The sequence below is a fragment of the Notamacropus eugenii genome, chromosome 3 (assembly GCF_028372415.1).
Source record: "Notamacropus eugenii isolate mMacEug1 chromosome 3, mMacEug1.pri_v2, whole genome shotgun sequence".
Classification (NCBI taxonomy): domain Eukaryota; kingdom Metazoa; phylum Chordata; class Mammalia; order Diprotodontia; family Macropodidae; genus Notamacropus; species Notamacropus eugenii.
Window position 1 is genome coordinate 141,655,905 of NC_092874.1, and position 23,793 is coordinate 141,679,697.

At 37.1% G+C, this 23,793-nt stretch overlaps 1 protein-coding gene and 1 long non-coding RNA gene across 3 annotated transcripts in view; one reads left to right on the plus strand and one right to left on the minus strand.

The window, feature by feature from the left end:
• Positions 1 to 799: 799 nt before the first annotated feature.
• LOC140533368 (uncharacterized) overlaps positions 800 to 23,793 on the plus strand; it is a 30,811-nt gene continuing 7,817 nt past the window's right edge. Inside the window, exons 1-3 of one of the 2 annotated variants that reach the window (XR_011976896.1) lie at positions 800 to 849; positions 1,082 to 1,120; positions 4,884 to 4,989. This is a non-coding gene — a long non-coding RNA (uncharacterized lncRNA). Of the gene's footprint in view, positions 850 to 925; positions 1,121 to 4,883; positions 4,990 to 23,793 lie in introns of those variants that run through there. The other variant, XR_011976895.1, reaches the window with a different exon arrangement.
• The window catches only part of ZNF277 (zinc finger protein 277), a 168,068-nt gene continuing 160,529 nt past the window's right edge, over positions 16,255 to 23,793 (minus strand). The window contains exons 10-12 of the mRNA XM_072653014.1: positions 22,726 to 22,768; positions 21,384 to 21,558; positions 16,255 to 17,769 (exon numbers count right to left, since the gene is read on the minus strand). Of these exons, the coding sequence (XP_072509115.1) occupies positions 17,568 to 17,769; positions 21,384 to 21,558; positions 22,726 to 22,768 (420 nt within the window). The 3' untranslated portion in view covers positions 16,255 to 17,567. The remainder of the gene's footprint in view (positions 17,770 to 21,383; positions 21,559 to 22,725; positions 22,769 to 23,793) is intronic.

The following is a 23,793-nucleotide window of genomic DNA, read 5'->3' on the forward strand; positions in this document are numbered from 1 at the left end:
TTTTTGGAGGTGGGGTGATTTTCTCTGTATCCTTAGAGCTCACTCCAGTGCCATACTTGTTGCTGATGATGCCACTCCATCATTTCGCAGGCAAGAGGTGAGAAGTATGGTTCTTCACCAGTCTCTGGGAGTTCTATCTGGACATTGCCTTGATGATAACAGGGATTAATCTAGCTGCCACTGCTCAGGAAGCAGGTGTAATGTATGTCACCCCTTTCCCAGGGTTCTGGGAGTTTGGGAGTCTCTGCTATTAGCTTAAGCCCATATTGCTGGTGTTACCTTAATTTTAGGGGTTCCCAGCATCTCAATTCCATTTAAACATTTAATAGTTTACCTTTAAAAAGAAATATTTACTTCAAAGCTATAACAGGAATAAATATATAAATGTTCCCTTGAGGTATGGGGAGGCATAATCTCCCCCTTATACCATCTTGGTCTCTAAAACAAAGAAGGAGATTAGGTTCACAGCTTAGTTAAATGTCTATATAGTATAGTTCTACCAAATTTCATATCCAGAGTTCACCTAAGCTTATATCCTGGGTCTCTGGCTTCTCAGGGCTTCCCTGCTGGGCTTGAAGAAATATAAGCCTATCTCTAGAGATTACAGGGCCTAAAAGGTGGGGGGAGGGGGAGGTCCTTTCCCTTAACTAGCTCAGTTCATGGTGCCCTTGCCATTGGTCAACAGGACCTTTACGCTTCCGCATACCTCTAGGAAGAGAGAATGAAACTGGTAGTTTTAAAGGTGTTGCTTATTAAAGCTATCAAGCTAATTGAGTAAAGCTATTCCTACCCATTTAGTGGGGAACACAGAACCTTTTCTCCCAGAAGCAGCTGTCTGGCATCTCCATTGTAGGTGAAATGGGCTTGTGTCAAAACCTTGTGACGTGATGTCATCATTGTATAAATTGTCCTCCTCGTGCAGGTCATTTAACTTGTATGTAGCAGTATGCAGAAGAGCTACCAGGCTCCTCTGAATCTTACTCGTTTGTCATCTTGTAGGGCACCATAATCTTCTGTTACATTTATATATCATAATTTGTTTAGTTATGTCCCAATTGATAAGTACTCATTTTGCTTCCAGTTCTTTGCTGCAACTAAAAGTTCTGCTACAAATATTTATGTAAGTATGGATCCTCTTCTTTCTTTTTTGTAAATAGTGGTCTTTAGGAGTAGTGTCAACTGGATCAAAGGGTATCCACAATTTAGTGAATTTCAAACAAATTGATTTAAAGCCTGGTTGAACGATGTCACAGCTTCACCGACAGTATATTAACTTCTTGTCCTCCTAGATTCCTTCCAATAATTGTCATAATCCTTTTCCCCTCCATTTTTCTGAATATGATTCATTTGAGGTGGGACCCCAGAATTGTTTTAATTTGCATTTATCTTATTGACAATTTAAACAGTTTTCATAATTGTTAATAATTTACCTTTCTCCTTTTGAGAACTATTTATTTATGTCCTTTAACATAAAACTGATAGGAAAGATGGTGAGCAGTTTTGTTTTATTAGGGAGTGGTCTTGTTCCTATATATTTATATCAGTTCCTTATCTTTCTTGGATATCAGATCATTTTCAGTGAAATTTGAAGCAAACATTTTCCCCATCTAACAGTTTCTTTTCTAATTCTAACTGCATTAATTTTGTTTAAAATTTTTAAATTTCTATAAATTATGTGATCAGAATTATTAATTTTATTTCCTTTGATTCCTCTCTATGCATTGTTGGCTAAAGAACTTTTCCTCTCCATAATTGTGAACATATATCTTTCCCTGCTCCCCTAATTTAGTTATAATATAACTTTTTATATCTAAGTCTTGAATATATTTGGAACTTATTGTATATGGTGCGAGATATTAGCCTAAGCTTAATTTCTGCCAGACTGCTTTCCAACATTATTTTCTGTTAAACTATGACTTCCTATCCATACACTGGGGATCCTAAGCTTTTATCAAATATACATTGCTTTCAATGTATTTTATCCTTTCAATTTATTGACTTCCCCCACCCCCCAAATATCATGGATGATTGCTGGTTTATAATATAATTAGAGGTCTGTTACTATGAGTCTCCCTTCCTTCCTCCTTTTTAAAAAAATATTTACCTTGTGGCTATTGAATTTTATTTTATTTTATGTTTTTCTAGCTCTGCAAAGTAATCCATTAGTAGTTTGATTGGTATGGCCCTGAATCTGTAAATTAATTTTGGTCATATTGTCACTTTTATTATATTTGTATGGCCCAGCTATGTGCAGTAAATGTCTCTCCAATTATTTAGGTCTATTTTTATTTCTGTAAAGATTATTTTATAGTTATGTCCACTCAATTCCTTTGTGGGACTTGGTAGTTGGACTTTCATATGTTTTATACATTCTGTAGTTATTTTGAATGAAATTTCTCTTTCTATCTCTTTGTGCTGAATTTTGTTGGTAATATACAAAAAGGCTAATTTGGGGGACATTTTTCTTATGTCTTGCTATTTATTGTTTTGATTTTTAACTACTCTCTAGGCTTCTCTAAATAAAGCATCATGTCATTTGTGGGGGGAAAAAGGAATAATTCTGTTTCCTCGTTGCCTGTAAATATTTTTTCTCATCTTATTGGCATAGCTAGAATTTCTAGAATTATAACAAATAATGGTGATGACAGTTAATATTCTTGCTTTACCTCTGATCTTATTGAAAAGGACTGCAGTGTTTCTCCATTACAGATAATGCTAATTCTTGGTTTTAGATCAATCTTATTTATTGTGTTAGCACTAAAATGATTAAGTACATCAGTTGATGCAGGAATTTTAATGTAAGTTTACTTTGAGATAAAAAATTTTATTCTAACTCTGTTTTCCTTATTGATAAAAAGTAATGCTTTGTGCCATTTGACGCAGCCCAGCCTTTTAAGGCATCGATTCTTTAAGCCTATGTTTTCCATTAAGGAATGGTCCCTTTGATCTCGTACTCTTATATGTAAATATAAATAGTTTCTTTTGCTAACTTAATGTTGTTACTTTATGAAAGAAACTACCCTTCCCTCTCTATAGACAAGGACATGAACAAGAGAATCTTTTTCCCTTCACCAAAAAAACCTCTCTCAAACATAGTGGCCACCCATGTTATTTGTTTCAAGGATAATTTTGAAATAATCAAGTAGATACACAGTGAGCCAAAGAATACTTTTCAGAAATGAAAGCTACTTTATAAATCAATGAGATAAATTGTCCCCAGAGGATAAACCACTCTTTATAAGTAAGTTGGGTACTTAGAAAAGAAACATATCATAATGAGGGAAGGAGAGAGAGAGAGAGCACTAAGTTTTACACTGAAGTCTGACTTAATAGATTCCAACTTCTAAAATGTTTAGAAGAAAAGTTTGAAGGTTTTCTTCATTTAAAATTTATCATAAAAAAGTCTTTAAGTTCTGAGTGGTGTCCTTCATAGATTATAGGCCTTTCACAGTAAATCATCCATTTAGAGCCAGCATTAGACAAACTTCAGAAGTGGGAGGCCAAGTGATTGTCCTCAGTTTTTTTTTCAGGAGTGTTCATCAGAGTGTGGAAATGGTGTTAGTGGTAAATTGTTTTTTTAAAAATGGAATCATTTTTAATGTATCAAGGAAATTTGCTGTAATTTTTACTCCAAGGACTGTCAACAAAGCTAACCCCTCCCCACCAAAAAACCCAAACCTTATCACTTTTTGTGGATTTTCTTTTCTATATGGTGAGGGGGTTTGGAATAAATAATCTCCAACACCCCCTTCTACACCTAAAACCCTATGATTGATTTTGGTATAAAGATAGATTTTTATATGCCAGATTTTTAAAGGGTATTTAAATTAATTTCAATTAAACAAGTATTCATTAAACAATTAGAGGGTGCTGTGCTAGGCATTGGAAACATAAAGATAATAAATCACATTACACCACCCTCCAAGAGGTTAGAGTCATTTAAAAATATTTTTATTTTGTGTAAATTTTTTAAACATTTATTTTTAAATATTTTTAATTCTAAATTCTCTCCTTCCCTCCTCCCCCTCCGCTATTCTTGAGAAGGCAAGTTGTATGATATCAAGTATGCATGTGAAATCATGCAAAACTTATTTCCATATTAGCCATACTGCAAAACACACACATACACACACACACACACACACACACACACACGCACGCATTCACGCACAAGAAAAATAAAGAAAATAAAAAATGCTTCAATCTGCACTCAGAATTAATAAGATTTCTCTCTGGAGGTGGATAGCATTTTTTTTTTATCCTGAGTCTTTTGGAATTGATTGAAGAGCAGCCAAACAAGTTGTGATATGTGATTGTGATGGAATACTATTGTGCTATAAGAAATGATGAGCAGGATGCTCTTAGAGAAAGCTGGGAAGACATATATGAACTGATGCAAAGTAGAGTGAGCAGAACCAGGAAAACACATTATCCACAGTAATAGTAATATTGCATGATGATCAACTGTAAATGACTTAGCTGCTCTGGCTATTCTGCAGTTGATGGGCATCCCCTCAATTTCCAATCAAAGAGCTTATAGTCTAATAGAGAGGGTTAAAATCTTTACAAAATGGGCATTATGCATTTATATGTGCATGTACCTACATGCATTAGCACACATACATCCACATGTTTTTATTATTTTTTCTAGTTCTATAAAGTAATCCTTTGGTAATTTAGTATGGTAAGGCACTAAATCTCTAAATTAATTTAGGTAGCATTGTCATCTTTATTATATCGAGTCTACCTATTTCTGTAACGAGTGTTTTATAGCTGTTGTTCAGTTGTTTCAGTCATGTCTGATTCTTTGTGACCCCACTTGGAATTTTCTTGGTAAAGATCCTGGCATTGTTCATCATTTCTTTCTTTTGCTCATTTTACAGATGAGGAACAAACAGGGCTAAGTGACTTGCCCAGGATTACACAGCTAGGAAGAATTTGCGGCTGGAACTGAACTCAGGAAAATGAGTTTTCCTGACTTCAGACCAGGTACTCTATCCACTGTGCCACCATATTCAAATAATTCTATGTATATATTTCAGTGACTGAATTCCTACATATTTCATGTATACTGTAGTTATTTTGAATGGAATTAATTTTTCTATCTTTTCTTTATGGATTTTCTATAGAAAGATGGACAATTTGGGGGGCTTTATTTTATACCTTATTTTTGTTGTTGTTTCCATTCACATTGTTGTAAAGAGCAACTGCACTGGTGTTATTGGAATAGGGAACTCCCAGATAAAGAAACTCCTTCTTCTCTGTAAGTTAATAGAGTCCTGAAAACTTGACTAGAGCATTGGGAGGTCAAATGACTAGCAGAGGATCATAGTGCCATAACGTGTCAGAGAGGGGACTTGAACTCAAGTCTTCTTGGCTCTGAGGGCAGCTATCTATCCACAATACCACTGGCCACACACCATGCATTCAGGCAGGCACAGGCTTGTGTTTTACAACTTCGCCTTTTAAGGGCTAGGACTTACAGCTTCCTGTGTTTGTTTCCCTTTCTGACCTACCCTCCTTGTTCAAAGATTTGCAGTAATCCAACAAGCATAGAACACATCCCGAAACACATTTATATCATACCAATTTCCCATAACACTGATGGAGAGGGAAGATCAACAGTATATTTTGGTAACCATATACCCCACTAACCACATAAAATTGTTTGGCCATGAGTAAAGGGAAGGAAGAGCTGAGGGATCCTTTTTGTTACCGAAAGGAACATGTAATGATTTATATCACGTGGTTTAGGGGAAAGAGTCTAGAAGACCTGAGTTCAAATCCCAGCTCTGATATTTAATAAACTATGTGACCTAAAGTAAATCACCTAATGTTTTGGGGACTTTAATTCCCTTATCTGTAAAATGAAGGGCTGGACTGGATAACTCCCAAGATCCTTCTCACTCTGAATTATGTCTTTAGGTATGTAGTTTCAGCACTTGTACAGGTTGATTTTTTCTGTTAGGTACTTTCCTTGCAATTAGAGTACCTTTCACACCAGTTGGTAGTGGTTGCCTTGGTCTCCATCATATGATATAAAGTAAAAGGCATGTGTTTTATCTGGGATCCAGATTATAACAATTGATTTCCTTTGTTTTCTATTTGTAGACCCACATAATTATTCAAACAGCTTAACATATAATAAAATACTTGTTTCACATAAATACGAATATTTAAAGAGACATTCAGATGTAATTTTGTACCTTTCTCACTACTCTTCAATGAACAGTCACATTTTAATCTAACCAAAACCTTATTTTCAAAATTTAATTAGGTTCTTCTTCTCCTTCTCCTCCTTTTTCTTCCTTTTCTTCTTCTTCCTCTTCTTCCTCCTTCTCTTCCTCCTCCTCTTCCTCCTCTTCTCCCTCCTCTTCTCCCTCCTCTTCTCTTTCTTCCTCCTCCTCCTCCTCCTCCTCCTCCTCCTCCTCCTCCTCCTCCTTCTTCTTCTTCTTCTTCTTCTTCTTCTTCTTCTTCTTCTTCTTCTTCTTCTTCTTCTTCTTCTTCTTCTTCTTCTTCTTCTTCTTCTTCATCCCTATATCTTAGATTTAAATCCTAAGAACAGTGGATTCAGAGTTAGAGATCTGAGGTACAAATCCTAGGTTTGTTACTACGTATCCCATCTTGATAAGTCATTTCAACACTCTGAGCCTCATTTTCCTCACTTGCAAAATGGAAATGAGAGTACTTGATGATATTTACGAATTTTTCTGACTCAAAATCCTAGGATTTTCCTAGGTTTGTTTAGATATCGCAGACTATAAACATATTTGGCATCAGAATAAGTTTGCTTTCTCCAATCAGCTACCAGTTTTTCCTTATTTCAGTCACAGGAATCTATTCATCCCGCTTTGGTAGGATACAGAAAGTAGGACAACCTAATGGATAACCTAAATGGATATCCATTTAGGATAGTTTTAGGTTGTCTTTGTAATATTCTTTTTTTACCTTTTAAATATTTTTTTGATTTTTTATATGACCAACATTTCCCAATGTGTTTCTTTCCTCTTACTGTCAGAGGGACATCCCTTGTAATACACAATAAAAAGGAGAAAAAAGTTCCAAAGAATAACCAGCAAACATATCACCTTAGTCTAGCATTAGATATAGTGTTGCATCCCTACAGTTCCCCACCTCTGAAAAGAATTGTAGAAGGTATATTTTCATATATCTCCTGTGACAAGGACCAAGCTTCCTCATATAATTTTGCAGCATTCAATTTCAGTTGTTGTTGTCGTTCATTCCATTTACATTGCTGTGATCATTGTGCCTTGTTTTTTTCTTGGTTCTATTGACTTTGCTTTGAATCAGTTTGTTTTCTCATTCTTTTCTGAATTCATCCTATTCATTGTTTATTATAGCACAATACTTCATTCATGTACCACAAGTTGTTTATTTTGATGGGTATCTATTTTTACTTTCAAATGCTATCAAAAAACTAAAAGTCTGTATCACTCTCTATTTCTCATTACCCCCTGTTTTGTGTAGACAGTATTTTTTTCCTTAAGGGAAAGATTCAATGTATTTTTGCTGTCAAGCCACTAGGAGTCCTAAGTCTAAGAGCTAGAAGAAATCCTAGGGATCATTTAGTCTAACCAGATTACCCCACAGAAGTGGTGCTCAAAGTCACACTTGATCAGAATCAACAAAAATATAACTTTCATTGAAAAAATATCATAGATATGAAACTACTGCTTATGTTGGGAAATTCTACATTTAGAAGATTAAAAGAAACATTACAAAAGCAACTAAAATTGGGTTACAAGAGCATAATGTTAGTTCCAATATCAGTATTATTTTTTTCAGTTTCTTCATTTTTTCATAATTTATTTACCATTTATTTTAAAAATTCATTTCTAAACATTTTGAGTGCTAAATTATCTCCCTCTATCTAGCCCCTCTGCTCACCCATTGAAAAGACAGGAAATATATCAGTTATACATGTGTAGTCATGCAGAACAAATGTCCACATTAGCCATATTGCAAAAAAAAGCAAGAAATAACCATTACCTGTATTACAATAATTTAAATTTTTAAATTTATTTTAAAGACTGGAGTTTTCTGTGTCATCCAGACTGGAAGTGCAGGGACTACTCACAGCCTTGTCCTTCTCCGATTAGCATGGAAACCTTGTCTGCTCTGTTTCTGACCTGTGCTAGTTCACCACTCTTTAGGGAACCAGGTTGCTCCTTTGTCCCCCTGGGTCATCGTAGCAATGCCAGAGTTAGTGCAGACATCTGATTAGCTCAGACCACTGCAGCTCAGAATCCTGAACTCAGCCTCCCTGGTAACAGTAAGACACATAGATGTGTGCCACCAATGTTCAGGTTTAAAGATATTTTAAAATAAGATGGAGAAATACCTAGAAAAAGTACTACTTTTTTTTTCAATTGATAAGAGGAGGGACAGTGGATAGAGTGCCAGACCTGGAGTTAGGAAGATTTGAGTTCAAATCCAGCCTCAAACACTTACTGGCTGTGTGACCCTGGGTAAGTCACTTAACCCTGTTTGCTTCAGTTTTCTCATCTGTAAAATGAGCTGGAGAAAGAAAGGGCAAACCACCTAAATATCTATGCTAAGGAAACTCCAAATGAGGTCACAGGGAGTCAGACGCTACTGTAACAACTGTCCAACAACAGTACTTAATACCTATCTTTATCATTCTAAGACCTCGGTTATCACAGATTACACTTTAGTTCACATGGCAGCCTCTGACTATTCTGGTTTTTTGAGGAATAGTGAAAGAGTAGAATTTTATCAACTTGCTGTGAGTTCTGGGAGCAAGACTCCTGCTTCAAGGGTGGCATAGTTTTAATTCTGACTATAAATTTTAGAAAGTATATATATATATATACATATATATATATACATATGTGTGTGTGTGTATATATATATATGTGTGTATATATATGTGTGTGTGTACATTTTTTGTAATATATACACACATACATATACACACATATGTGTGTGTAAAAGCATATATATATATATATATGTGCACATCTACATTCTGATTAGTACAAATACTGAATCCTCTGAAGTGGCTGCATATATTCAAATGTACACTATTCCAAGGTAATATTATGTAAAGTATGGGAACTCTTTTCAACCCAATAGACAGATGCAGTGCAAATTTAAATAATGTAACCACTTCTGAGGATTCATTATTTACTCTAATTGGGACCTTAGCTATATTTGTTTATGCATGTGTGTGTGCTGTGTATATAGGTATATGTATATATGCATGCATTTCTTTTCATGCTCTGGTTTCCAGCTTCACTCTGCTGTCAGAAGAATAAATCTCTGTAATTATGGTTTGAAAGCAGTACACATATATACAAAAAAAATTACAATTTCTTGGGTCTTTAAAAAAAAGTCAAGGGCCAATTTGGAAGTCCCTCTCATACCATAATTCCCTACCATTTCGTTGTATTATGTTGTTGTTCATGAAAGTTATCATGTTATAGTGGTTAGTGAGCTGGCTTTGGAATCAGACATCAATGAACTGAGGCATTTGGTATGTTTTTACCATGTGTCAGGATCAGTGCTAGACTATGGGCTACAAAGTCGGAAGCATTTAGTGCTTAGGCTAGTTTGGTTGGACCACATGCAGATTAATAATAATGACAGCTATTACTTATATAGCGCTTTAAGATTTACAGAGCACTTTTTTACACGCATTGTGCCATTTTATCTTCACAACAACTCTAAGCAGCTGGTGCTATTATCCCCATTTTACAGGTGAGGAAACTGAGGCAGTTCCCAGGTTAAGTGATTTTCTGAGAGTCCCATAGTTACAGATTGTGAGACTGCATTTGAATTCAGGTCTTCCTAGCTCTGGCTCCATCACTCTGTCTATTGTGTTGTATACCTTGGGTGGAGAGAAGGCTAGAAGTATTGGCTAGGACTCAGTTGTAAAAGTTTTAGGTGCCAGGCAGGGGTGTTTGCATTTGATGCTAGAAGTAACCGCTTCACATCAGCAACCTAAGAAGACCTTGGTTCAAGTCCTGCCTCGGACATATATTGACTATGTAACCCTGGGCCAGTTTTGAATTCTTAGTGCCATCCATGGGCAAATCTGGAAGACTAACTTGGACAGCAAGTGCCAGTTTATATTAGAAGAGGTAATTTTCTTACCAGGAATTCACTATACCAGAGAAATAACTAATTTGACTTAAAAGATAACTTAAGGAATAGGGACCTGGCCTTGGAATCAAAGCAAATGCTTAGTCTCTCCTTGCTTCAGGTAACTCTAAAAGTGGATAGAACCCTGGATTTGGAATGAGAAAGACCTGAGTTCAAATCCTACTGTAGACAGGTACTTGCAGTTCCAACCTGGGCAAGTCAGCTAGCCTCTGTCACCCTCAGTTTCCTCATCTATAAAATGGGGATAATACCTAATTCCTAGGGTTGTTGTGAAGATAAAATGAGCTAATATTTGCAAACCTTACCGTGCTATATGAACACTGCTTATCATCATCATTATCTAAGATCTGCTTTGGTAGGAGGAGTTTCCACATTAGATGATTTCCTATACTGATGAAATCAGAAGTGATTTTTCTCTAATATTTCTTCCTCCCCTGAAGTTATTTTATAGAAAATAGTTTTGTCACTACTGTTCTTAATTTTATTTTACATAATACATGAGTTTTACATTTAATTTTACAGGATCATTCTTACTTAGGGTTCATTTGGAAGCATTCTGTCCAGTAGTTTTTATGCACTTATTTCTCCTAATGAGTTAATCAGCTTAGTGATCAGCTGATCTATCGTTACATAAGCTATAGGAAAAGACTGAGGCCCAGAGGTAAAGAAATAATGATGAAGAATCAGAATTATGTCCAATTCATTGCTTGGCTCACTAGATCCCATGTACCACTTCTATCTTGAATCCCCACACCACTCATGTTCTCTTTGCAGGTTTTTTCTTGTTCCTCCAGACCCTAGTTATTAATCAACTCTTCCTCTCTGTTTACCCTGTTTTCCTTCTTGAGTGACCAGGCTCCCTCAAGCAGTCAGCTACCTGTTTGGAATGCCAAAGTATTTAGAATTTGTTTATTGCTATAGGACTATCACCCCAAGTTTTCTACAAAAGACCCTTGGGCATTTATGAAACCATTTTATCTCTTTAAGCACTTTTTAAAAAATATGGGTTATATGCCACCCATTTTCATAAATAAACTGAACACTCCTTGAGACAGTGGCAACATCCTGCATATATTTTGACAGCTTGATCCAAATGCGAGAATCTGTGAAATTGGATAAACTCATATAAAAATGGATGCAAAAAACCATCCCTCCCTCAGAGAGCATCAAACATTTTATTCACTTCAAAATGCAGCCAGAGAAGGAGACACTCCTGGGAGCTCAGAGAGTAAGGAAATTGTGCAATGTAAACCTAGTGAGGATCTGAGGCCTATGGAGATCTCATCCCTTCAGTAAATGAAAGCCAAACAGAAAGCAGGGGAATAAAAAGGAAGAGTCAATCATAACAGAATTAAACTGCCAAAGGTGGGGGAAAGCAAGATTCAAGCGTCCATTAGCATGGTGATCAAGCCAAAAATGACAACCTAGGTTTCAACTTTGCAAATGCATTTAGTCAAAATTTTGCAGTGGCTGTAACATGTCTTTTAATTTTCTTGGAATTCAGTCTGCAAAATAGGGTTACCATCCATCCATAACCTGCTGAATTCTCTCTGCTCTTTCCTTTCTTTGTACAAAGTTATTGGTATTGATGTATATGTATATTGATGTATATGTACCTGTTTTATGCTGTAATTATAAGTACTCCATTTATACCAAGACCATTGAGAAAAGACCTACATCTGTTTTTCCTCAATCTCATCTCGAAAGTGTCAATCATTTGATTCAATTGACTATTTATTAAGGACCTGCTATATGGATAGCACTATGAATGCTAGATGCTGGGGGAGATCTAAAGATTAGATCCTTGCCCAGATAATGATAATATCCTTCCTATTGCCTTCAGATATGCCCAAGTCTTCCATATCCTTATATATCCTTCAGTAGCTCCTGCCAGCCTCTTAAACTATTGTCCTATATCTCTCTTCTCTTTCTTGGCTAAACTCCTTGACACAACTCTCTACACCTGTTGCCTTCACTTCCTCTCATCTTATTCATTCCTCAACCCTTTGGAGGATGGCTTCTGACTTCATTGCTCAATTAAAAGTGCCCTCTCCAAAGGTACCAATGATTTCTTTATGACCAAATCTAAAGGTCTTTTCTCAGTCCTCATCTTTCTTGGCTTATCTGCTGCATTTCACCTTGTGGATCATTTCTTCCTCCTGGATTCTTTCTCCTTTCTGTGTTTTTATGACTGCACTCTCCTGGTTCTACCAAGTCTACTGACTTTGCACAGCCCTCCCTCACTTAAATTCAATTCACTTGTAAGTCATGGCATCACTTCCTGATGTCATGGTCCTCAGTGAAGGACAAACAGCAATCACCACCACCTAACCACTCCCGTTTCCTTGGCTGACTCACCCTTCATATCACACCCCTTAAAGTGGGTTCTGTCTGAAATTCTGTCCTAGGTCCTTATTTCTCTCAGTAACCTTATCTGTTCCTATGGGCTCAACTAGTATCTCTACATAGATGACTCACAGATAACAACGGAAAAATAAGTATTAAGTTCTTACAATGTGCCCAGCATTGTTCGAGGTGCAGGGGATGCACCTACAAAAATGAAAAAATCTCTACTCTCAGGGAGTACACTAAGTAGCTATATGATTTTATATAGCATAAATATAAATGAATAAATACAAATATACACACATAAAATAGCAGACCAGGTAGTTTAGGGAGTGAGGACACTGGTAATTTGAAGGATCAAAAAAGTCTTCATGTACTGCTTAATGGAAGAGAGGAACTTCATGAGGCAGAGGTAAGGCTGGAGTTCATTCCAGACATGGAGGACTGCCACTACAAAGACATTAAAGGATATTAAAGATGGACTATATCATGTGTGAGGAACTGAGAGAAGGCCAGTTTGACTGAATCAAAAAGTATGGGAGAGGGAATCATGTCCAACTTAGGACGCAAATACAATAAAGAGCTAGATTGTATAGGTTTTAACAGATAAACAGAGGAGTTTACCTTTTATTACAGAGGAAGTAGGAGGCCACTGGAGTTGATTGAGGAGTCACATAGTCAGGTCTGCACTTAAGGAGATTTACTTTGGCATCTGTGTGTAAGGTAGACAGGAATGGGGAGAGACTTGAGACCAGTGAGGTGGTTGCAATAATCTAGACAAGGTGGTATGAGGACCTGAAAGATGGTAATAGCTCTCTGAGTGGAGAGAAGGGTTTAGCTTCTCTAGATGTTGAGGTAGAAATGACATTTGGCAACTGATTGGCTGTATGAGGTGAGGGAGAATGAGAAAGTTAAGGTAAATGTTGGGATTATGAACCTGGGAGACTGGAAAGATGCTGCTGCCTTCAACAGAAATAGGGCAGTTTGGGTGAGGGAAGGCTTGAGGGAGAAGATAATGAACTCCATTTTGTCTATGTTGAGTTTGAGATGTCTCAGGAACAGCTAGTTTGAAATGTCCAATAGACAGTTGGTGATGCTCAGGGGATGTAAGATTGGCCTACATTTGAGATTACAGACAAACCCATGGGAACCAATGTCATCAAGAGAGGATATAGAAGAAAGGAAGAAAAGGACCTATCTAGAACTGTCTTGGGAAATATCTCTAATCTCTCTCATAAGCTTTAGTCCTAGGTGGGCAAGCATAGAGCTTATATTCAGTTCATGTGTGAAGACAGGCCCAGGAGATATAAATCTATACCTATATACACACATACAAGCTATACTACTATTGTTGGTAGAGGAGAACAAGGGTATAAGGGGGAAGGGTGGTGTAGGGACTACCTGCTGGGGGAGGAGTCTAGTACACCTAGTACCTCATATTGGACATATCCCACTTTGACCACTATACTAATTTATAGAGGGGTGGAGGGAATATCCACATAGATGAAATAACTGGTCCTTGAAGTTCTGAAATTTGTGTTTTAGAATTTATTAGTCAAGAAGCATTTATTAAGTACCACATGCCAGGCAATGAGTAGGGTGCTATGAAAACAGATATAGGAAATTAAATAATTCCTCTTCTCAAGTATTTACATTCTAGAAGGCACCAACACATAAATACTTAAGTCTTTAGAGAGTAAATATCTTCAGAATACATATAAAATAAACAAAGGTAGGTGGGTAAGAAGGGTACTGGCAATTGTGAGCATCAAGTAAGACTTCATATGAACAGGGGCTCTTAACCTTTTTTGTGTTAGAGCCCTTCAGTAGTGTGGTAAATCCTATATATCCTTCCTCAGAATGATGTTTTTAAATGCATAAAATACAGAGGATTATGAAGGTAAGCTGTTGTATCGAAATACAATCATCAAAAATATTTATAGAAGAAAGTACACAGATTTCCTCATTGATATAGAAAGTGGTGACATGCTGTATCTTTGGAGAGAGGGATTTTTTGAGGCAGAAGTGAGAAAACATTTCAGATATGAACTGAAATGATGGATAGTACAGATATGGAGATGGGAAATAGAAATCCATGTGTGATGAACAGGAAGCATCGGTAGGGTAATATATAATGAAGCTGGAAAGGAGGATGGGGCTAGTCTATGAACTGCTTTTAAAACCAGAGTTTTTACTTTAACCTAGACGCAATGGGGAATCATTGGAGTTGAGTAGGGGAGTGACATTTATGGAAAATCATTTTTGCAGCTGTGTGATGGATGGATTAGAATGGGGAGAGACTTGAGGCAGAGTATAAACACAAGTTATATCATTTATGATTGATTAAAAATGGTGTTTAAAATTATTTCTAGAAAAAAAGGAACATAGCTGATTATTACATAAGATTGTTTCATGGGAAAATCAAATTCCATTTCCAGCACTTTTTCCAAGAAAAAATTTTGGGAAAATTTCCAAGAAAAATTTCCAAAAAAGGTTCACTACAGGATAGGTATAGAGGCAAAAAGTTAATTAAGGTTTTGAGGAAAAATCTATTGCTGGATGATAAGTCTACCTTACTAAACTGGAAGTTCACTGAGGGCAGGGGCCATGGCATATAGCTTTGTATTCCCCATAGTGTCTTTTGTGCTTTGCAAATAGCAGTTGTTCAATAAATATTCCAGCTGAGTCATGAGGGTATGTTGAATTTGCTTTTTAATTGCTATTCCAGCAAGATAGGAAATGTGTGGAATCAAGAAAATGATAGACTTCCTGAGGCAAGAATTTTTTACCTTTCAGTTTAATACATCCTTTGGGATGGGGGCACTTGTAAAGCCCAGTTAGAATGGGCAAAGTGTAACCATACTGCAAGAAGTCTTGGCCCTATAAAAATATTGGTTCAGAGTATCACAATCAGGAAACAATGAAATATATGGATTCAGAAATACATGATTCCTGAACAGATTATATAAAGAAAAGCATTTTTTTGGTGATCCCAGTCTGTAATTTTATTGGGGAACTCCTGGTATGAACATTTTTTTCACTGATGCAAACAGCACTTTATGTGTTAACCTATCTTTAGAAAATAATTTTGTATCATCATGGAAAAATTTGAAAATATGCAAAATCCTGCTATTTAGCATTGCATTGGAATCTTGAAATTGAAACAAATTTAAAAAACAACTCTTTACAAAGACAGTTATACTTTTAAAAAATTTGAAATAACTTTTTTGCTTGCAATTATTTGTAGGACAAAACTAAATCCTACACCAGATTCTAAGTTAGATTAGTGTCAAAGTAATTGAGACAGATTTTTTCTTTCTCTTGGAATGTGAGCTACCTGGCTTTCAGTACCTCTCATACTTAAATGTAAAATTGGAGCAAAGCCATCCCATGAAACACGGCAACAGAGGAATTCCATTGGACCTATACTGAAAAACTAGGGATAATCATTTCCCTTCCAACATCTTGAGTCTATACGTTTCTAAAGTATATTGCTGTTTTTTAGTTGTTTGCAGTCATGTCTGACTCTTCATGACCCCATTTGGGGTTTTCTTGGCAAAGATACTGGAGTGGTTTGCCATTTCCTTCTTCAGCTCTTCTTACAGATGAGGAAACTGAGACAAAGTGGGTCAAGTGACTTGCCCAGGGTCACATTTGAACTCAAGTCTTCCTGACTCCAGGTCCAGCACTCTACTAATAACACCTACCTACTCCATGGATTGCTGTTCTGTCATTGAAATTAGGGTCATTATAACTCCAAAGCAAAATTCAGCAAGGATTTATTAAGTGTTCATTGCATATCATGCACACAGAATGCCAGAACTACAAATACAAAAATGAGATACATTCTGCCCTCAAAGAGCTTATATTCTACTGAGAGAAAATAACACATATCTAGACAAATAAATGAACACACACACACACATACACACACACAGAAAATTCAGTCATTTCAGGGAGGTGGGTGGGAGGCCACTAACAACTGGGACAAAATCAGCAAAGGCCCCTTGGAAAAGGGGGCAATCAAACTGAACTTTGAAGGGAGCTAGAGATTTCAAGAGGCGGAGGGAAAGAAGGAAGATAGAGGGAGGAAGAAGATGGAATTCTGTTCTTGGGGAACAGCAAGCAGTCCAGTTTGATGGTGCTGAGGGGGAACAAGGCGAAGAGTAGACATAGAAAGACAGAGAAAGAATATGTGTAGGGAGGCAGTTATTGTTAAATCATTGTAGAAAGACAGTTTGGAGTCAGATTTTGATGGGTTTTAATGCAAGTAAAAAACTTATAGAATTTTATCTTTAAGATGAGAGCAAGAGCTAATAAATAGGAAAAAAAAGGCTTTTGATTGTACCAAAATAAAGAATTTTTCCATTTGTTAAAAAAACCCAAACACTACATTTATGGAAAATTAAAAAATGATGCTCCCGATGAGGGCACAAAAAGATCTGCTTTTTCTTACTTCCTGTAGATGTCACTTGAGCTTAGCTTTGAAGAAAGGTAGGGATTCTGAGGCAAAGGTGAGAAAAAAGTACATTTCAAGTATGAGAGCTTGTACAAAATCACAGAGGGGGGAGATTTTTGCCTTATGCTTTCATGCCAAGAGTTCCCTTTGCCTGCAGTCACTCTCCCAAGAGAATGGCACAATGAAAAACCAGTCACTGTTTTCTAAAACAATTCATGTGGAAATTTTATTCAGAATAATTTAGGTAAAAGTTGTAAGCATTGCAAAGGAATAAGCACATTTAAGTTGTCTAGACTTCATTTTCCCTTGGCAGGTGACCAAAGCCTAATCATGATCTGCTGAATTCTGGACCACAATTCCATGTTTTCTCCTTTTGGATTGATCTCCTCTCTTAGAATCAGAGAAACTGAGTTAGAATGTTGTTTCTGCAAGTTATTCCTAGTCTTTTCCAAGGCAAATCACAAAATCTTTTGGGAGTTGAGTTTTCTCGTCTATAAAATGACAGGGTTGGACAAGATGATTTCCAAAGTTCTCTCTAAGTTTAAAACCTGTGTTGAAATCTGAACTGTCCTTTTGTGATTGGGTTTTAAAGCTAGCCCAACATTCTTGCTGCTGGCTATAGTTTTCTCTGGCTTTTTGAGCCTTTTCCTTGGAGCAACTGGTTCAAAACGCTGCTTTGTTTCAGAGCCTGCAGATTGGAGACATCCTCGCTGATGATGGGGATGTCATCCTCTTTTAGCCCCTCAGCACTCAGGTCACCTTCGCTGTCAGACAGCACACACAGGAGGGTGTCATTTTCATAGGTTGGAAAGTAATACCTGAAAACACAACCACACATGCGTAAGTAACCTCATCCTTAATGGACGATTGCAGTCAGCTGTAGTCTATTCTGTTCTTGGTAGTGACAGCTAAAACACTTGCCAACAATGTATGCTGAATTTTGTAAACACTGCAAGCAAGACAACATTTGAATTGTCTACACTTTATTTTTCACTGGCAGACCTCTTTAAGCTGGATGATGACCAGGGACAATCCCCGTGAATTCCAACATGTCATGCTTCCTTTTTCATCTATTGCAATGCTTCCTAATATGTGGCAGTAAAGGGAACTTCCCTTTCTCCAGACTCTGGGATTCTTGCCCACTTGGCTTTCCTGTCCCCTTTCTGGGTCAGTTTTCCAGGTCAATCAGAATCCAGATTTTCTAAATACATATGACTTGAGGAGAAAAGGACCACCACAATACACTCATTTCAGGGAGGTCCAGCTGTTCCCTGGGTGACATTCAAACCAATTAGAGGAAATTGAAGGCTCTGGAATCATGGCCACACTCCAATATCAGAATAATTCCTGTTGGTTTCAAAAAAGCATTTGGATGATTTCAGGACACATTCTTATCCCATTCTTACCCATTATTTCACAGGATATCAGGGAAAGTGAAGTAGACATTGGTGTCCACAGCAGAGAGAAGGAATACTTCCAAATTTTTTGAAAAGAAGAAGTGAATTAAAAACAAAGATGTGGGGAGAAAGATAATAGAAGGGAAGAAAGGAAGGGACTGTAGGGGTAAGAAAGGAGAAAGAAGGGAGGAACAGAGAAGAAAAGAAATGGGCAGAGTAGAAAAAAAGGGAGGACAATCTACTTTCCCAGGCTTCCTTCATGTTACTACCATTCTAGTCAATCTTCTACTTAGAGATATAATAAGAGCATAGATTTTGGAGCTAGAAAGAACCTTAAATGTTAGTGGGTCCAACTGTCTCATTTGACATACTGGGCAGCTGAGAAACAGAGAAGTAAAATGATTAAACCAGGATCGCACAACTAGTAAACGTCTGAAGTGGTGGGATTTGTCTTCTATCACTTTCACCATGCTGCGGCTCAGACTTGTCTTCCTCAAAGCCTTTCATCTTGGCATAGGTTGTCCTGCATTCCATCCTAACCTCTTAGAATGCACAGTTTAATTCAAGGCTTGGCTCTGGCCCACCTCTAACAGGAATTCTTTCCTGATCTGCCCCTTGTGGTTAGTGTTTGCTTCTTTTTCCTTCAGATTACTGTGTGTATACTTCTTTGTTCACATGTTGTATCCCCTCAGTGTAAGAGGCGGACAAAAAACTCCTTAGGGTTGGAGCTATTTTTCATCTTGTCTTTGTATCCTCAGAACCCTGCACACAACAGACATTGAAAAGGTGCTTGTTGGATTAGAGTGGACAGAAAGGAAAGATTGAGACTAGAGGGAAGGTACTGGAACATTCTGGCATATTACATACAGGTGCACCCAATGATGAATGATCAGCAATCTATTGAACTCTCAGTACCACCACTGAGTCCAAGTGATGGCTGTTGGTGGCACTTTCAGAGCCAAGCACTGATAGATAAGGGAGACTGAAAGAAAGAAGAGGAGAAAGAAAGTGTAAGAAAGGAAGATGAGAGGAAAGAGACAAAACAGAGTGCAGAAAATTAAAGAAAGATGTAATGCTGTACACCCATGGTCATAAGGGTGAGGATAATGAGTTGTGTGTGGTGGGATGTGGTATTGTGTGGACAGCAATTACTCCAGGCACAACTCAGCTTTCTCTACCTTTTGAGTGATGTGGGGAGTGCTGCCGTGTGTGTGTGTGTGTGTGTGTGTGTGTGTGTGCATAAAAATACATCCACCTATGTCTTGAACCTCTAGGTTACCTCAGCCCTCATTCTTTAGGTCCACAATTATCCACATAGGTCTGCTGCTTTAAATATTCAATTAGAACAATATCCAAAGGTCCAGGTCGTTTGGAGGTAATAAGAGTTAACAATGACATAGTTTTAGCAAGGTACTTTATATACATGATCTCCTGTCATTATCACAACAGCTCTTTTAGGTAAGTTCTGTAGGTATTATTACCTCCCCAGTTTACAGATGAGGAAACTGAGGCTCATAAAAGGAAAGTCCAGAACTCTTACCATCCTGCCATAAATTATACTGCTGCTCATATGATCTTGGTGATTTGGGGAATCGCACACAAGGGGAAAGGAGGGAAAAAAAGAGAAAATTAAAGCAAGATACAATACTCTACACTAAGTTGCCAAAGCAACATGGAATCTTAGAATCAAAAGGGATGTTGGGAGATAATCTAATCCAGTGGTGTCAGGCTCAAATAGAAACTGGGGCCACTAAATAATACACAAGGACCCCTGCTGGCCTTATGGTAACTTGGAAGACCATGTATAAATTTTATCTATTATTATCTATATCATACATATATACATATATTATTATATATAATTGTTATATATAATATATTATAATAATCATATATAAAATTATCATATATATTATATTATAATCTATTATTATATTATGCATTATTATAGATAATACCTCTATTATATTTTGTATATTAAGTTTTATTTTTGTTTTTATTCAATTTTTATTTCTTTGGTTAAATATTTCCCAATTACATTTTAATCTGGTTTGGGTGGCACTCAGGAAAGTTGTGGGGTGCATGTTGGACACCTCTGATCTAATCTGACCTCCTCCCAATATAGGAATATTTTCTACAAAAGACAGCCATTCAATTTCTGCTTGGATACTTGCATGAACAAAAAACTCATTATCTTATGATATGGTCAGCTCCCTCACTGAGCTGAAATCTGCTTGCCTATCTGTAACTCTTTCTCACTTATTCAAGTGTTTATGCCTTTTGGAAAAACACAGAACAAGTCTATGCCCACTTGCATTAGACAGTCATGAAGACATTTGGAGATGCCTAACATAAATTCATCTGAGTTTTCTACCCACTTGGGAAGATGCCTACTTGAAGGATGACTCTCAGGATTCATAAGGTCCTTTTCTAAGGAATCCATCTTGGGGGAGGGATAGAGTTGTGTAGACTCCACTGAAGCAAGCACACTTTGTAGTGAAATACAGTAGAGAGATGGATTTGGAAGCAGAGGATGTGGGTTTGATTTCTGGCTCTGTCACTTATTACCTGTGTGACCTTAGACTATTATGGCCTCAGTTTCCTCATCTGTAGAATGAAGGAGTTGGACAAGATTGCCTCCAAAGGTCTCTTTCAGCTTTAGATCTATGACCCAAAGCTTCCATACTGGAATCTTTGGGGGACTTCAACTTCCCAGGAGCCTTCTGAACTGGTGTTATCCAAGGGATATATAAGATCTTATATGTGTGTGTGTATATGTATGTATGTATATGTATGTGTATATATACACACACACACATATATGCATATATACACACATACACACACACACAGGGTCCCTCAAAACAAGCTTGAAATATGGGCCAGGCCAAGGGAAGCTTGTAGGATTAATAACTCACATTCAAGCAGTTGCAAACCAGCTAGTCAGTTTTTCAGCAATTTAATAATATTGAAATGTGGTAGGTAGGAAGATGGGGGAGAAGAAAGATAGATACATGTAATCGATCAATACTTACTGTGGCTGGTCCCATGTGGTTCTATCAGGAAGCATTGATATGTGTTTAGTTTTCTCCATGTGATTCCTTAATTCAGCTTTGGACGTAAATTTCAAGTGGCAGCCATAACATCTACATTGGTGAACTTCCCTCCGAATGAAGTTGACTAGTTTTACTTGCTGATAGAAATGTAATCCTGGGAAGATAGAAGGAAGTAAAATCATGCCAGATGATTCATTAGACAATTGCTTTTGCAATCTCGTCCACTGAGGTATACTGGCAGCATACTTCTAATTCAGTCTTGGACAGTTGTCAGGTACATTGAGAAGGTAAGTGATTGCCTATGGTTAAGTAGGATATGTACATATCAGAACTAGGATTTGAACTCTGGTTTTCCTGATTTCAAAGTCACTCTTCTATCCATCTTGTCATGCTAGCTCTCTAATTTTAATCACATTTATTAATTTATCCAAGTATGGTAGCATGAAGGAGTCCCACAGTGCTGGATAAAGCGCTAGAAGATCTGCCTTCAGGTCCCACCTCTGACCCAGATGGCTGTGTGGTCTGGCAAGTCAATCTCTCAGTGCTCTAGGTAACTCTCTAATACTATATGTTGCAAAAAGGCTACTGACCTGCACTGGAAGGATAGACTTCCCTCAGGAGTTCTTTATACCAATGAAATTACAGTCTTAGTTTCAATCCCTGGTCCTTATGATAGCATAAGGTATCAACAGGGTCAGTGGTGGATGGCTGGGTCTTCTAGTGTTCATGTGTGCAAAAGAACTAAGTTTTTGCATTCCCAAAGAAAAAAATCTCAGGAGATCTGTATTCCTAGGGTGCCTGCGAGCTATACTTGGCTCATGGGCTGCATATGGGCTTCCAGCTTAGGATGAAGCACTTGTAAAAAGGACCAATAAAGGGTATGGAGAAGTCAGATTAAAAAACAATGAGAGCGTGAAATTTCAAAACACCTGTGAAAAATTACTTTTAAATAGAATCCTCTGTTATATAAACATGGAAAACATTTTGAGCAGATAGTTTCCATCTCTGACTATAGAAATGTCATTATAGTTTAAAAGAAGGAAAATTTAGATTTTCTCAAAGTCAAGAAAAGGTAGATCTCTTCCTACCTTTCCTCTATATATTATTTAAAAATACACACACACACACACACACACACAGTTTCTCTTTCACTCTCTCTATATATGTAGTAAAAAAAAAAAAAGATAAAAGAATCCAGCAAAACACACAATCTTACCACCTTCTAGTGGTACATAAGAAAAGCACATTTAAGATTGGTAGATTGTTTTACAGACTCTTAATGAAAAATGTGTCATTGCAGGGTAGAGTATACCATACTCACCAAGTTCTGATTTTATTTTCAGAAGATCAAATTCATGTGCCTCCTGTAAATAAATATTCATTATTCATTTATATACATTGCCACACAAATTCATAATCCAGTGAGTTCTTATAGCATTCATGTTGAAGCTTTAAACAGAAAGTGAGTTTACCATGAATTCCTAGCATTTCAAGCTCCTTAGAAGCTCAAGTTGTGTCCAACAACTTCCTTTTCTGAATTCTTTAAAATCTAAGTGCTATTTCCACCTCCCAGAAGAAACAGATCACATGGACTGGAAATACCTTTTCAGCAGTTACGGCAGTGTTTCTTAAGCATGTCCTGCATGTATTCTACAATCTGACCAAAGGTGTCCTCAGTCTTCCGGTAGAATGTGTCTGTCACTCCTGCACTCTGTATTAAAGTACTAGAAATCCACCATACTTCACCATACTTGATAACCTTGAAAAGTTTCCTGTTTTACTTTACTTTATTAAAGCATGTGTTGTACAAATGGTCAACTCCTCCATCTCCCCAGGCTCTCCCCCAAAATACACTGACTTATTTGATTTCTCTAATATAAACCCTCTTCTCACTTATGAAATACCTGCTAAGGAGGCTCCATTGGGAATTTGGGAAGGTAGAATGAAGTAGATAACCTTGGAGGTCCTTTTCAATGATGTGATTCTGTAACATTTCCATGTTAGGAGTTTTTCACCTGAGGTCTATCAATTTGTTTTTGAAAAATATTTTCATAACTGTATTTTAATAAAGTTGGTTTTCTTTATAATTAATAAACTTGTATTAAGCCCCTACTATGCGCCAGACACAAAGAGGCAAAAGATAGTCTCTGCCCTCAAGGAGCTTAAAAGCTAAAGAGGGAGACAAAATACAAACAAATACACACAAGGCAAGCTATCTATAGGATAAACAGCAATTAACAGAGAGAAGGCACTGCAATTAAGAGGGGTTAGGGAAAGCTTCCCATAGAAGGTAGGATTTTAGATGGGACCTAACGGTTGCCAGAGAGTCAGTAGTCAGAACACAGGAGGGAAAGCATTCTAGGAATGGGCAACATTCAGAGAAAATGCT